The sequence below is a fragment of the Cinclus cinclus genome, chromosome 7 (assembly GCF_963662255.1).
Source record: "Cinclus cinclus chromosome 7, bCinCin1.1, whole genome shotgun sequence".
NCBI classification, from domain to species: Eukaryota; Metazoa; Chordata; class Aves; order Passeriformes; family Cinclidae; genus Cinclus; species Cinclus cinclus.
Window position 1 is genome coordinate 9,008,990 of NC_085052.1, and position 13,660 is coordinate 9,022,649.

The 13,660-nt window shown below is 41.4% G+C and overlaps 2 protein-coding genes across 7 annotated transcripts in view; one reads left to right on the plus strand and one right to left on the minus strand.

Moving 5' to 3' along the window:
- Positions 1-788, minus strand: part of VTI1A (vesicle transport through interaction with t-SNAREs 1A) — a 257,024-nt gene extending 256,236 nt beyond the window's left edge. For all 3 annotated transcript variants that reach the window (XM_062496219.1, XM_062496220.1, XM_062496221.1), the window contains exon 1: positions 656-788. In XM_062496219.1, coding sequence (XP_062352203.1) covers positions 656-749 — 94 coding nt within the window. In that variant the 5' untranslated portion in view covers positions 750-788. The remainder of the gene's footprint in view (positions 1-655) is intronic.
- A 398-nt stretch (positions 789-1,186) lies between these two features.
- ZDHHC6 (zinc finger DHHC-type palmitoyltransferase 6) lies at positions 1,187-11,771 on the plus strand. Of its 4 annotated transcripts, none has more exons than XM_062496539.1 (10): positions 1,187-1,555; positions 3,253-3,344; positions 4,935-5,094; positions 6,110-6,271; positions 6,850-6,903; positions 8,374-8,541; positions 8,828-8,869; positions 9,212-9,357; positions 9,442-9,495; positions 11,214-11,771. In XM_062496539.1, the coding sequence occupies exons 1-10, from the start codon at positions 1,307-1,309 to the stop codon at positions 11,305-11,307; spliced, it is 1,221 nt and encodes a 406-aa protein (XP_062352523.1). In that variant the 5' UTR covers positions 1,187-1,306; the 3' UTR covers positions 11,308-11,771. The 4 variants fall into 4 exon arrangements, with proteins under 4 accessions (XP_062352523.1, XP_062352522.1, XP_062352526.1 ...); XM_062496538.1 differs by having other exon boundaries at positions 9,442-9,485; positions 11,204-11,771; XM_062496542.1 differs by having other exon boundaries at positions 3,265-3,344.
- The last annotated feature ends 1,889 nt before the right edge of the window (positions 11,772-13,660 follow it).

Genomic DNA, 13,660 nt, shown 5'->3' on the forward strand with positions numbered 1-13,660 from the left:
GACTCTACTGCAGGGATACAACATGAATTAGACCATGAACGCTGCAGGCTACTGACAAACACATCAAAGTAAATGAACACTGACTTCTTTGAATCTCTTCCTGCATGTGAGTCACCGCAGTCGATTATCCAAATCAAATGTACGAACAGTAGGCAGCAAAAATACTGATTCAGATTAAGTCACGCACAAAATCAGTCTGTGCCACAGGAGAAAAACTTGATTTCCATTACTAATGCTGTGGCATAATCATCATAAAGAGGATTCAGCAGCAATGCTGGTACAGGGAGCATCCCCCACCAGCTCTGCTCAGCCCCCCAGGTGCACTGGCGTAACTTCGCGTGGCCCCAGAGCCGAGCAGAAGGGAAAAGCTGATCCTTACAGGTGGCCAGCCAACAAATATTCTGTCCGAGTATTCTTAACACATCTCGAGAGACAACTCGCTGCTGGGACAGACCCTGGGCAAGGAGGTGACTGTGTTGCGTAAGGAGCGAGGAGACACACTGGGGTGAGGGAACGCTGAGACCTCACTAAAACCCCGCCGGCACCTCCCGCCACCGCCCTGCGCGCCCATCGCTGGGAGCTGGAGCGGCTCCTACAGACCAGCCAGCCGGGCCTGCGGAGCGAGGCCCGCGGGGGGCGGAGAGCAGCCGCTCACCTCCTACCAGCTTCGGCACCTTCCCGATGCGGCCCGTGATGTCTGCCGTGAGCACGGCGAAGTCCTGCTCGTAGCTCTCGAAGTCGGAGGACATCGCGGCGATGGCGCTGCCGGTGCCGGGGGCGCAGCTCCGGACCGCAGCGCTTCCGCGTTCTGCCACGCCAAAAAGCGCCCCCACCCCGCCTCCGGGCGCCTCGCCACACGTTCCGGCGAACCTCAGGTGCTTTAACCGGCACGGCCCAGTCCCTCTCGGCCGTCCCGACAACCCCCGGACGACCTTGGCGCGCGGGATCGCCCCGCACCGCAGGCACCGAGGAGAGGCGGCAAGGACGGGTCACTCCCGCCCCGCAGCTCCTCACGCCCCGCCTCGTAACCTGCTGGAGGGGAGGAACGCAGCCGCGGCGCTACCGGCGGGCTGTTGTTTCCTGGGGGGGCCGTATTGCGAGCGGACCGCGGGCGGGCGGTGGCAGCGAGGGCGCCGCTCCCGCCCCGCTCCTCCCCTTTCCTCCCCTCCCCTTCCCTTCCCACTCCCTTCCCTCCACTCCTCTTCCCGCTCCCTTCCCTTTTCCCTTCCCGCCCTCGCCCTCGGCAGCCGGCGGGAGCCATGCACGGCGGCGGCGGGGCGGCAGCGGCCGGGCGGCGGTAGCGGCGATGGTGGGGCCGGGCGCGCTGCAGCGGGCGCGGCGCCTGTGCCACTGGGGCCCGGCGGTGGCGCTGGCCGTGGTGGCCGTGTGCTCCGCCACCGCCATGGCCGACGCCGCGCTCTGGTACTGGCCCCTGGACACGGCCGGGGGAAGCGTCAACTTCGTGATGCTGCTCAACTGGACCGTCATGATCCTCTACAACTACTTCAGCGCCATGTTTGTGGGCCCCGGGTACGTCCCGCTGGGGTGGACGCCGGTAAGCGCTGCCTTGCGACCGCCTCGTCTCGGGGCCTCGCGGGGGTCCGGCGGGCAGCCCTGGGGCCGGGCCGGCCGCCCCGGGGTCAGGACAGTAGAAATCGTGTGTCTTTACATGCTACCCTTTCTCCTCTGTCCCCCAAGGACGCTGCACGCTCTCAGGCCACTACTTCCTCATCGTGTTCCGAAATCTGTCCTTTGCCTGTCCCCGCTTTGCTCCTGCAGCTTCCAGAGTTTCCAGTACAGCCCAGCTTGCTCCTGATACCGAAATCGGATAAACAGAAACTTTTTAACACAGTTTTGGTTTTAGAAAGCAGCGCGCTGGACGCTTCAATTATCCGTCCTCTAACCGAGTGTGCCGGACGTTGAGTAAACAAGAGTTTTTATCACCCACACTGATTACACATTAATTCGTTATCGCCACTTACTTAATGTATAAGTATATGTAGTGTTTTACTTTGCATTGCCGCATTCCTTTTGGGGTCTCCTCTGGTGGTCTTCAGTGGCCAGCGTTGTGATCTTTCAGGTGGCTGTTCCTTGACCTCAGCTCTTGAGTAAGCACAGCACTGTTGATTTCAATGACTCCTGCTTTGACAACCTCGCAGAGCTGAGCTGGCTTCCTGCCTAAGTTACATCCTTTATCTGCTTCTTCAAGTCTCTGTTCTGTTCTGCTGCCCTTCTCCATCCCTTCCCTGTGCTGTCAGGGGTCTGGTAAGGCTGCTTGGCACGTAGCAGTTGCTGTGTTTTGTTTATTAAGGGTTTCTCAAAGCAAAGTAGCAGGAAACAAGCACCATTAGCTGAGAATGAGAACCTCAAGTTATCTGCATGCTCCTGCAGACGCCTGTTTTGCAGATTTTGCTGCTTGCAGTAACAGTTAAAAGTAATTAATTTAGAAAATTCCTTTATTTTGTGCAAGCCAGAAAATTATATGTTTACCTTCTGCTTAACAATGCAAGATAGAAATTTGTATTTCCTGTGCTTCAGTAATCTCTTGGAAGAGTCCTAGTCAAGAATGATACAGGTTCAGTATCTCAAGGCAGCTGCCCAGAGTTTGTGTTCCAGTGGCATGATACAAAGTTTAGTGCTGGTCACTTTTCTAATCCTGGATTATTATTCAAGACACAGGCTGGCAGAAGAGGATCCTGATAATTATCTTAGCAGGACAACTGGGTACTCCACTTCCTGAGTGCAAGATTTTGGCCACTACATGTTTTCTATGAGTGTCTCTGTCCCCAGCTGTGGCTGGGGCATGTGTGTAAAAGAGATTGTGAGAGAGTGGAACATTAGTGGTTACCAGTGCTGTATCTTAGTAGTTAGCTTAGTTGTTTATGGTGTAAAATGGAGAGAGAATGTGCTCAGATTTTTGGGGTTTTTTAAATTAGAATGGCCACATGCTGACTTTTACTCTCAGAACTCACTATGAAACCCTGCTTTGTACAGCTGCTCTTCCTCACAGAAGAACTGTTTATTTCTTTTAGCAACCAGCACTTTCAGCAGTGGGAGATGGTTGTGTTGATAGCTAAGAGATTAGCTAGGAGATTATTTAATTTTCTTTTCCCCCAACGCCTACCATTAAATACGGTTGGACTATGAAACACACCCTGTCAGAAGAAATCAAAGGTGCTTAGAAAAATGCCAAGATAAACATTGCCAGTGGAGTTGTGTATACATATAACACTCCTATTCTTCTGTTTAAAGGAAAAATCTCAGGATTGCATGTTTCTCCAATACTGTAAAGTGTGTCAGTCTTACAAGGCACCTCGTTCACACCACTGTCGGAAATGTAACAGGTATTCTTTCTCTTTACAATTGTTTAAAGTCCATTTCAGAGCAGCTTCAGATCTAACTATGGGCCGTTACCATAGTTTGTGCTTCCAGCACTTGCACTGTGCTTTTTAAAAAAAGCTTCCATATGAAAACTAAAGCCTTTTCAAGTATTTCCACTTTCTAGTTGTATGATATCTATATAGTTTTGCTGTGTTTTAGTTTAGAAAAATGACTGTCTTTGACATTTGCTTTATAGTTTGAAATCAGTTAGGAACTTCCTGACGTTACTAACAAAGCAATGCAGTCCTGCTTCAGGGATGTGAGTCTGTGTAAATACTAAAAATCATCTGAAATTATTTTTAAATTCTGAGTCCAAACATTGACCTGCTGGGAGAGTAAAAATATCTGTTCTGTCATCTTTCCAAATGGGAATTAAATGTTGATTTGAGTGGAAATTTTGGACTGAATTTTTTTACTCTGCCCCAAAGCAGGGTTTTGAGGGGAGTTGGCATGTTAAGTGAAATAATAAACCTTTTAGGTCACCTCAAGAAGTTTGCACCTTGTTATCTTCCAACACACTCGTCCTGATACAAGGGATACTATATTATAAATAGCTTTCACTAGAATTTAATGCATCTTGAAAAAAATCAAGGCACTTCAGCTGTCTGCAGTCCAGGCAGGTCGTCCTCTGAAGGACTCTTAAGAAAATGTGGTGAAAGGATATTGCATCATAGTGTTCATTTGTTGTTTCTATAAACCCAAGATATGCAGTCAGTGTTTTTTTAGGAAACAGAAACCAAAACTTCAGAGCAGTGCTGTAATTTGGCTACATGATCCCCAGATTTAAAATTGACAGCTTTTTTCCTTGAGTGACAATCTTTACACTGAGAACTGATCATGTAGGTGGTCACTTAGACTTTTGCACCTGTCAAGGTAATTTGGGATGTGAATAAACCTTTAATCGGGTGGGGGAGTTTTTTCATCTGTAAGCTACACCAAAATAACTGGCTTTATATTGAATACAAGAGGGTCTCTAGGGTGTTTACACTTGTTAACTGTATTTTTCTTGCAAAGAATTTGCAATGAGGATAGGTCAATTCATAGCATTTGAGAAGGCTTGCAGAGGGTTTACCAGTGAAAAGAGATATTATCACACTTCTGTCTGTATATCTTGGGTTAAATACACTTTCTACAAGTAGTTCACAGGGAATTTGGTATTTCCTTTATTTTCCTGATACTCTGGTTTTTAAAAAATGGCACTGACAGTAGTGCCTAATTATTGTGATCATAGTTCTTACAAGTCCCATTCTATTGCTCTGTCTCCAAACTCTCTACTATACTGTTTATTAGCAACTAGTTAGTTTGAGTAAAGGGGAGGACAGATAACTAGGGAGGGTAGGACCTAGAAGCACTTTTTATTTGCTTTTTTAAAATTCTACATGGAAATATAATTCTGAATAGTAGCTAAAAAGAAACTGCTGTGTTGATCTGTCAGAAATCGGTGGGTTCAAATGAAAGAATGGAGGTTGAGAGGTAGAAAGTCAGCCATCCTTTGAGATTTTTGAGAAACATCATACGTGTCCTTTATATTAATCAGTATTTATTATTCACAGATGTGTGCTGAAGATGGATCACCACTGTCCTTGGATCAACAACTGTTGTGGATACCAGAATCATGCATCTTTCACTCTGTTTCTCCTCTTAGCTCCACTGGGATGCATTCACGCTTCTTTCATATTTATTATGACAATGTACACTCAGCTTTACAACAGAGTAAGAAAACAAAACTTAAATGCTTAAAATGTTGTTTAAGTCAGGTACAAAATTTATCTCTGGAAGAACAAGAGAATTTGGTTTTCTGAGAAGAAGCATGTGGAATTCCTTGTTATTCTTTACACATGCACTCCTAGTTTTGATGTGTACCTGTGAGGTGTATGTGTGTGAATGGAGGGGGATTCAGAGAAATTTGTTTCTGTTTTCATTTTTTTTTTCCCCTGTTGCTTCTCATAATCATAGGGAGTTTCCTATTGCTATGCACTGACTGAAGCTAGTTTGAGTAGTACTTTATGTAGGCAGAGGCTGTGTTTTGGTTGGCACAAAAAACAGCTGCTATTAATTTCCAGCTCACAAGTTAGATCCTATTTATTTTCTTTTACTGGCCACTTTTTTAGAATTGTGCCTATTTCTTCAAGGGAAAAAAATACATTATTTTTTGGGACTAAAATATGTTAACTGTGGGTTTTTTAACTGAGCAAAGCTTGTTCTGGAGTACACCCCATATCTCAGATCCATGGTTAAGATTATAAGCTTTGATTTCAACTTTTGTGGTTGCAGTGAAGAGCTTGATAACATCAGCTGAGTGTAACAGATGAAGTTGTGTTTGTAGCAGCTGAGCTGTTTTTGCAGAGGGATAATGTTAAGAACTGCTGTCTGCAAAGCTTTTAGAGAAAAACCTGCAGCATTTCCATGGAAAATGGGGACTGTTCTATGCAAACATTATCCATCTGATACTGATGAATGTGTTTTTGTTAACACACTGGAGTCCTGTTTCCTTTGTCATTTTTTGGGCCTATGGAGCTTGCAAGATAGTGATTGTGGTTTCATTTTCCATCTAGTGACAAACTTCTGAGGATTAGAGAAAAGTCTTTTGAATATATTTTTTTTAGTTAGTCTCCTTGCATTATAAACCTGTCAGATGTGGGACTAGAGCCAGATTTCTTATGGCTAACTTGCTTTGTTTCAGCAGCTGGAAAGTTCTGGAACTGAATCAAAATTTTTCTCTTTGCAGATATCTTTTGGGTGGAGTTCTGTGAAGATTGACATGAGTGCAGCCAAAAGAGACCCTCGGCCCATTATTCCCTTTGGACTGTCTGCATTTGCTGCATCTTTATTTGCCTTAGGACTGGCATTAGGAACCACTATTGCTGTTGGTATGCTGTTTATTATCCAGGTGAGTCTGTGACTGATAAAAAGAAGTTAAAAGCTGTAAGTTTTGCATGCTTGTGGAGCAGAAACAGAAGTCAGACTTGAGATAAGAACAGTTGTTCAGAGCTTATGTTGTATAATTTTTCCAGGGATTTATGTAGCTTTGTCCCAGTTTTTCTGTTAGCATAGTTTTGGTTTTTTTTCATTATTTTTTATGGGATGACTTGGATGTAAATTCTAATGGACTAAGAAAAAATGAGATGGATTTTATAAACTCCCTGAAAAAGGTAAAATACTTGCCCTGTCCCTGCAAATAGGTGTAAATGTCTGATATATTTCTTAAAATGTTGGAGATATTTGGAAGGAAACAAAAAGACACATTTTAAGTATATAGTACAATACTGTGTGGTACTGTCTTAAGTGTATAATTCTAGATCCCGTATCTCTGCTGATGGTTAGCTTCTAACAAGTGTTTCAGTTAAGTCTATAAAAGTTGCTTTGTTCTTTAAAACAGATTTAGTTTGTTAAATGAAGCTTTCTTTGTGTAGCTGATGTATTCCTGTGGAAAATAAATCCTAATTTCACCTAATGCTTCTGTTTCAGATGAAAGTAATTTTGACAAATAAAACTTCAATCGAATCCTGGATTGAAGAAAAGGTATGCTTTTATTACAGTATTCTTATACTGTTACAGAGTCTATTTTCCATATTTATAATTAATTTTTGTTTCACCTCTGGGTTAAAACCAAAGATGCTGTTTCAATTCACCACTGACCTAACACCTATAATTCACTGAAATAAATGAGAAAGCATGTAAATGCATAGATTTTTTTTTCTTTGTTTTGGAGGAGTTTGTTGAACATAGAATAATATTTGCTTTGAAAAGACTTTGCTTATCTACTTGAAATATATGGGTGTTTTCATCTGAAACTTGAGCTTTGTCATTACAGCTGCCTATACCTTTAATTGTCCACCTCACTAACCCATTCAAGGTGGCATCTTTTGACTTATGGTTTCCCCATTTCTTGGTTTGGGTTGTAAGGGAGGATTTTCCTTGACTGGGGAAGATTTTCCTTGATTTTAAAGAAGTACTAGAAAATACCTCATCTTCTGTCCTTTAAATTTCTCTTGGATTTCCTCATCTTTATAGAGGTTTTCACAAGATTTTCCAGGAGAAATATAGTTAAGCAATAGAAGCTAAGTTTTTAGAGGAAGCAAAACTGACTCAGTGTATAGAAATTAATTTGGCTCTACCTGGGTTTTTTTTGTACAAATCCATAACTCTTTCATTCATGTCTTGCTGTCTTTTCTATTTTGTGTGCCAAATTAGCATGAGAATATTGACTGTATATAAGTACTTAAATATTGTAATATCAACTCTTTGCACGGGATATGGCTGGATTCAAGTCCTGTTAGACCTTTGAATAATGGGATGATGGAACATAAGTGAAAGAAACCCCTGTTACCACTATATTGTAGAATTTGGAATAATACGTTACAATTTTTACTGTAAAACAGGCTGCTAATATGTCCCTTTTGAAAGCTAAGCACAGACTGTAATAATAAATATTTAATAAAATGACATTACAACAGAGAGCACTGCTCTGTGGCTGCTCCACTAGATGTCATCAGAACTGTGGGAATGTATGTGACTACAGAATGTGGGTGATTCAGATCATGCCTGTGTGTGCATTTTTAGAGGAGGAATTGGCACTACCAATGTTGAGTCATGTTTGTGATCATTAATCAAAGGATTCTGAGCTGTGGAAGTGTTTGTATATTACTGAGAAATAGTCAGGCATCGGTCCCAAAAAAAAGCAGTGAAGTAAGATCAGAGTGTGGAGGCAATTATCAGTGTAGTCAGTGGACTCTGTTGTTAAAGAGTAAATGGGAGGTGACAGGTATGGGGACACCCAAACCAGACATCTTTATGAATGCCATGATTGATTTAAGTAGTTTTTAAAGGCCTGGGTTGATACAGGAGGCGTTCACTGCTCTTGCCTGAAAATATTTGCCTTTAAGGTCCCATGGACCCATACAGGGCTTATGACCCAACCTTCTTAATATTTGCTGCTTGACTGTACTTGGTAGGGTTTTTTACATACCCCATTCCTTAATTATTTTCTAGGCCAAAGACAGAATCCAGTACTACCAAACGGGTGAGACCTTCATCTTCCCCTATGATATGGGAAGTAAATGGAAGAACTTCAGGCAGGTGTTTACGTGGTCTGGGATTCCTGAGGGAGATGGCCTGGACTGGCCAGTTAGAGATGGATGTCACCAGTACAGTTTGACGGTAACTGGTCTTCAATGGTACCTCAAGTTGGTTCTCCCTGCTTTCCAATGGTCTGCTTTCCTTTATAATAACAGACCAGCTTTTTAAATAACTGAAATAGATTGGCTTGAAATACATGTGCAGGAGTTCTCTTAAATGTTCTCCCTTTTTTAATGCACTAAAAAGTTACACTTTTGTGTGCGCTTCGAACTGCTAATGGTATTTCCTGTGTTTGTTGAATGATTTCAATACCTGGATTTATTTTGTGTTGAATGCTGCCTAAATTTCTGTTTATAATTATTTATAGATAGAGCAGCTGAAACAGAAAGCAGACAAGCGAGTAAGAAGTGTAAGTATTTGTGAAGTTTGGTCTAAAATTACTTTGAAATAGCAGTATAAATAAATGTAATTAATCGACACAAACAATGTATAGCAATCTCTGCTTAATTAATCTTGGCATTTAGCCTTTGCATTTGCTTCTTAGTTTCCAGATGGGAAGAAAGATGATAATAAAGAGGACTGTGTTTCATTGTTAAGCAGCAATTTAGAATTTAGGGTCCCTTTGACAGTCACTGTCATTATATTTCAATCTATGGTATGCTGAATTGTTTCTTTTTTTTAGTGTGAAATTTATCAGGAAGGCTGTAACTCCTTCAAATAACAAATTGTTGTGTTCTGTTCCAATCCATAGGTGCGGTATCGAGCCATAGATGATTACAGTGGTGTCTGCTGCCCTGTGACTAAAGGTGTTAAAACGTTGTTCACAACACCGTGCACTGAAGAACCTAGAATTGCACTGAGTAAAGGGGATCTGATTTTAGCCACCAGAGGCTTAAAGTTAGTGGCTCCACACCTTTATGTTTGGTTAAAATACTGAGTTGAATTCTGGCATCTAATTACGTGCTATGCTTTCTTCTCCAGACACTGGATGTATGGTGAGAAGATTCTCATCTCAGCTGCTGATGGTATGGAGCAGTTTATTTTACTTATTCTGTTGAAAATTGTGAATCAATTTTATAGCTATCTAGAAATGTGGCCAGTGTTATATGTTCACTTCTCAAAACATAGAATGGTAACATTACTGGCACTAGTTTCTCTCCACAGTTTTTGTTCTTTACATCTAATAGACTTCCCAGTTTTGATAAACATTGTGACTCTGTCTGACTGACAGCACACTCATTTAGTAGTTTATTGAAAGTTGGGTGGGAAGGGGGACACTTCATATTCTAAGAAGAAATTAGGGTTTTAGACTATAAAGAAGTTAAGGATTAATAATTTTTGATTTTCAAATGGTGGTCTGTCTTAAACACATCCAGCTTTCCTACCTACACACCCTGTATAAGTACAGAGATTAATCTTTGTGTATCTCGAAAACTAGGAGACATTATGTCTTTGGTTTGGAATAATTTTTAGAGACTTTAGTATGTGTTTATAAAACTAACTGTGGGTGTTGAAGATATTAAACACTCCTGAACTGCAGAGGGTCAGCATCACAGCCACCTGCATTTAAGCTTTTGCATTTTTCACTTCAGACCTCTTGCTTTGGACTGAACTAAAATTTTACCTGCCGGAGAGTGTTGGATTCTCTTGTTTCTTCCAAACAGTCATTAATTCACTGCATGTGCATTTCATATTTGCACGAGTTTGGCTGCCAGCAGTCACTACACTGACAGAGTCTATGCTTTTCATGGGAGGTCTGAAACCTTCATGGGCTGGAAGTGCCCTGACAGCTCACTTCAATGAACTTCAGACATCAGATACAAATGAACATGGCAATAGTTTGTATGGCATTGCTTATTGTAAAGATTAGCAGGACATATCTCCTCTATTGAATGTTGGGTTTTTTAAATCAGCTAAAATGTAGTGTGGATGGAGAACTTGGTGAACACTGAGAGGCTGGATCAGACTAGACTTCGAAAATAGGATGAGTTTTGTTAGGAATGTGTAGCAAAATGCTAAAAAGTTGCACTACAGCAAGATGGCAAAATAAGTAGCAGTTCTTCTTTGGAAAAAAAGAACTCAATGATAATATTAAGATGAGTCAACACTTTCAGAAAAGAAAAAGCATACAGCTTCCTGGATGCTGAAATAAACCTTCCATCCTCCTCAGCATTGACAGAGACTGCTGAAATACATCTACAACTAAAAGCAGTTACTGCATCTCAAGAAAGAGGAAGATCAACTGTAAAGGGTTGAGAGGAAAATGGAGAAAAATGAGAATAGTTAGAATAATAGAAAATGTGAGTTATAAGGAAGAACCAAAAGATTTGGGATAGTTTACCTGGAGGGGAGTAGGACATGGGAGACAGCTTGGGTGTGTACGAACAGTCATCAGCTGTGTCAAAGTCTATGGTAGACAGGTTTGTTACTTGCTTTCTCTTCCCCTGGTGTGTAGAAAAATGAGCTGTAAACCTGCTTTATAGACAGAAATATTCAGATAAGGTATGAAGATTAATTTTGTCAAGGAAGGTAGAGCACTGCAAAACTTTGGACATGCCTGAAAACGTTTTAGGCAGTGGGACAAAATCTGTGCATCCCCAGGCAGGGATTTTAGAAATTACTTAGATGTTCTGTCTTGTACAAGAAGGTAACTTAGGTGCTTGCTGTTGCTCCCAGTCCTGTGCTTTTCCACAGTAGTGGGCCATGTTTTGTTCCAAGTTAATGCAACTTTTCATGTCTTAAGGTGGAATAAGAGAACGAGGCTGGTTCCCTAGGAAGTGTGTGGAAAAATACCAGTATGACTCTGAAACGGATCAACCAGTGGATGGAGAGAAGAAAAGCAAATAGCCTTCTAATTTTTTTAAATATTTAATGGAATTTTTACTTCAGAACACAATCCTTTACTTGAAATTTTCTGTATATTATTTTAGACTTATGCAATGAATATGTTAGGATGAGGTTTTCTTTTCCTCACAGCTGAAAGGGTTGTATTTGCCTGTGCCATGGTTTGCATACTTTTTAAACAATAAATAATTTAAGAAGCCATTCAGTGGATTGCCTTCAAGATGCATCTTTTTCATCACAAGTCAGGATTGGGGGTTTTTTTCTGTTTAAATTGCATTCTGAGCATTAAGATTTTAGGTTTTTTTCTCAGCCGCATCTGATTTTTATGCGTGCTACTTATCTTTTGTATTTCTCTGACGCTGCCCTTGAAAATAAACACCTGATTCAAATTCCAGATAAAATTTGTTACCTGTGACTTTTAATGATGTGCATTGTCCACCTTAAATAAATGATACATTCGTACTCGCTTTCGGGTTCAATTGTTATTAGACCTAGAAGAACTAGTTTTTAGGCATGGGAGTGTGAACTGACTTGGAAAAAACATTGTCAGTTGCTTTTCAAGGTTAAAAAAGGCTTTGGTTGTTGCAGTAGGAATATTTTATGCTTTTAATGGCAAAAATTTCATCCAGCACTGTTTGTTCCCTCTGAAATCTGAGCCCATACCCAAGAGATCTTGATCCATTTTAAAGAAAGCAGTATCCAAGAACAAAAATTTTTGTGAGTCTAGTTGCTACAAATAATTGACATCCTTCTTAAAGCATATTCATTTAGCCTCTAGTATGAATCCATTAGAAGGAAGACCTTAAACTGGAGTAACTTGTGCCAACTCAAAGCTTTTTAAATGTATCCAGAATGCAGCAGGTGCATCGGTCTCTCATAGTGTAGAGCTACATGTCAGCCACGTTGAGAGGTTTTGAAAATCAGTTCATGCAGCAGAAGTGGCACACGAGACCAATATAAGACCCATTCACACTTGAATTCCTATATATGTTTTACTGTTGAAGCAGTGCCATCCTCCCTCCAAGCCTATCTGTGCAAGGAAGCTTCGCTGTTTATTATATCAACAGAGTACTTTTCAGGAACTGCAGCAGGTGACATCACAGGATTCAGCCTCGAGTTTCTGCAGATCTCAGTTGCACTGGATTTACTCTGCACAGGTAACTTGCTTGTTTTTGTGTCCAAAACCAGTTCTGGGATAAATTTCTTCTTCCCTGATTGTTTTTTTTGGTTTTTTTTTTTATTTCTCTCCAGTCTCACCTGGGGAAAAGGATTAAGCCACTATTGAATTCCATGTCACATTGCTTTAAGGAAAGTATAGGAAATGTAAACAACCTTGTTACATGTAGTTTCAGAGACTTAGATGCCTTTATAGCCTCACATTTCTGACAAACACAGTGACACAATGGTTACCTGAAGATGCCAAGGTCTTTGGGCCCAGACTAGAACCAGAATTGGGTGAGTTTTTACTAGTCAAAGCTAGAGCTGCCTAACAGCAAGGGGGGATCTTTAATCTTGCTTTCATTTTGGGATAGCTGACCAAGATCATTAAAGAGAGCGAGGAAAAGCCACTAGCTGTCTGAACAAAACAGGGAAAACAACTTTTGTCTGCAGACAACGAGAATTGGCTTAGGAAATCTACAGATACACCTTCCCCATGTTACATCTTTGTTAGTGCTGCCTTTTGAGCTACTAGAGCTGACTAGTGCAGGGACAGGGAGGAGCTCTCAGCAGAGACAGCACAGGCTGATGGAAGATGTAAGAAAGTTTTCAGCTTAAATTATGTTCTAAAGCAGCAGCTTAACACAAGAAAATGTCACATCTAAGTAAGTTCATTTTTTTCAGCTCAGCCTAAGCTGAAGACAAGGAAAAGAAAGTTGAGTATAGGAGCAACTAGACTACAGGAGCAAATCTGGACTGCACTGTATTACTGCCTCAAGGCTCGAGCTGTGGCTGACAAGTGACAGCATAGAGAACAAGTTCATGTTCTGCAGCAGTTGTGTTCTAGCTGCAGCCATACAGAGCCAGGCAGCTGACAACGTGGTTGCAGCAGAGCCACAAGTAATTCACACAGGCTTCAGTCTGATTGTGCAATCTCAATTTATTGCATCCTATATCCTTATGATTGACAGCTGAAGTTTTACACTTATTAGGCTCAGATTCATAAGTGTAAAGGCTTTAATGCTGCTGTTTCATTTAAAAATGTGCAAAAACTGATCCAGTGCCTCCTAAAGAATGAACTGTGTTTGCTGTAGATGAATGTATTTTGCAAACCAGTTGATGCCAGATCACTCATTTTCATTATAAACAACTGGTACCGTTTGGTCCAGGACTAGGAACAGGAAATTCATTTCTGTAT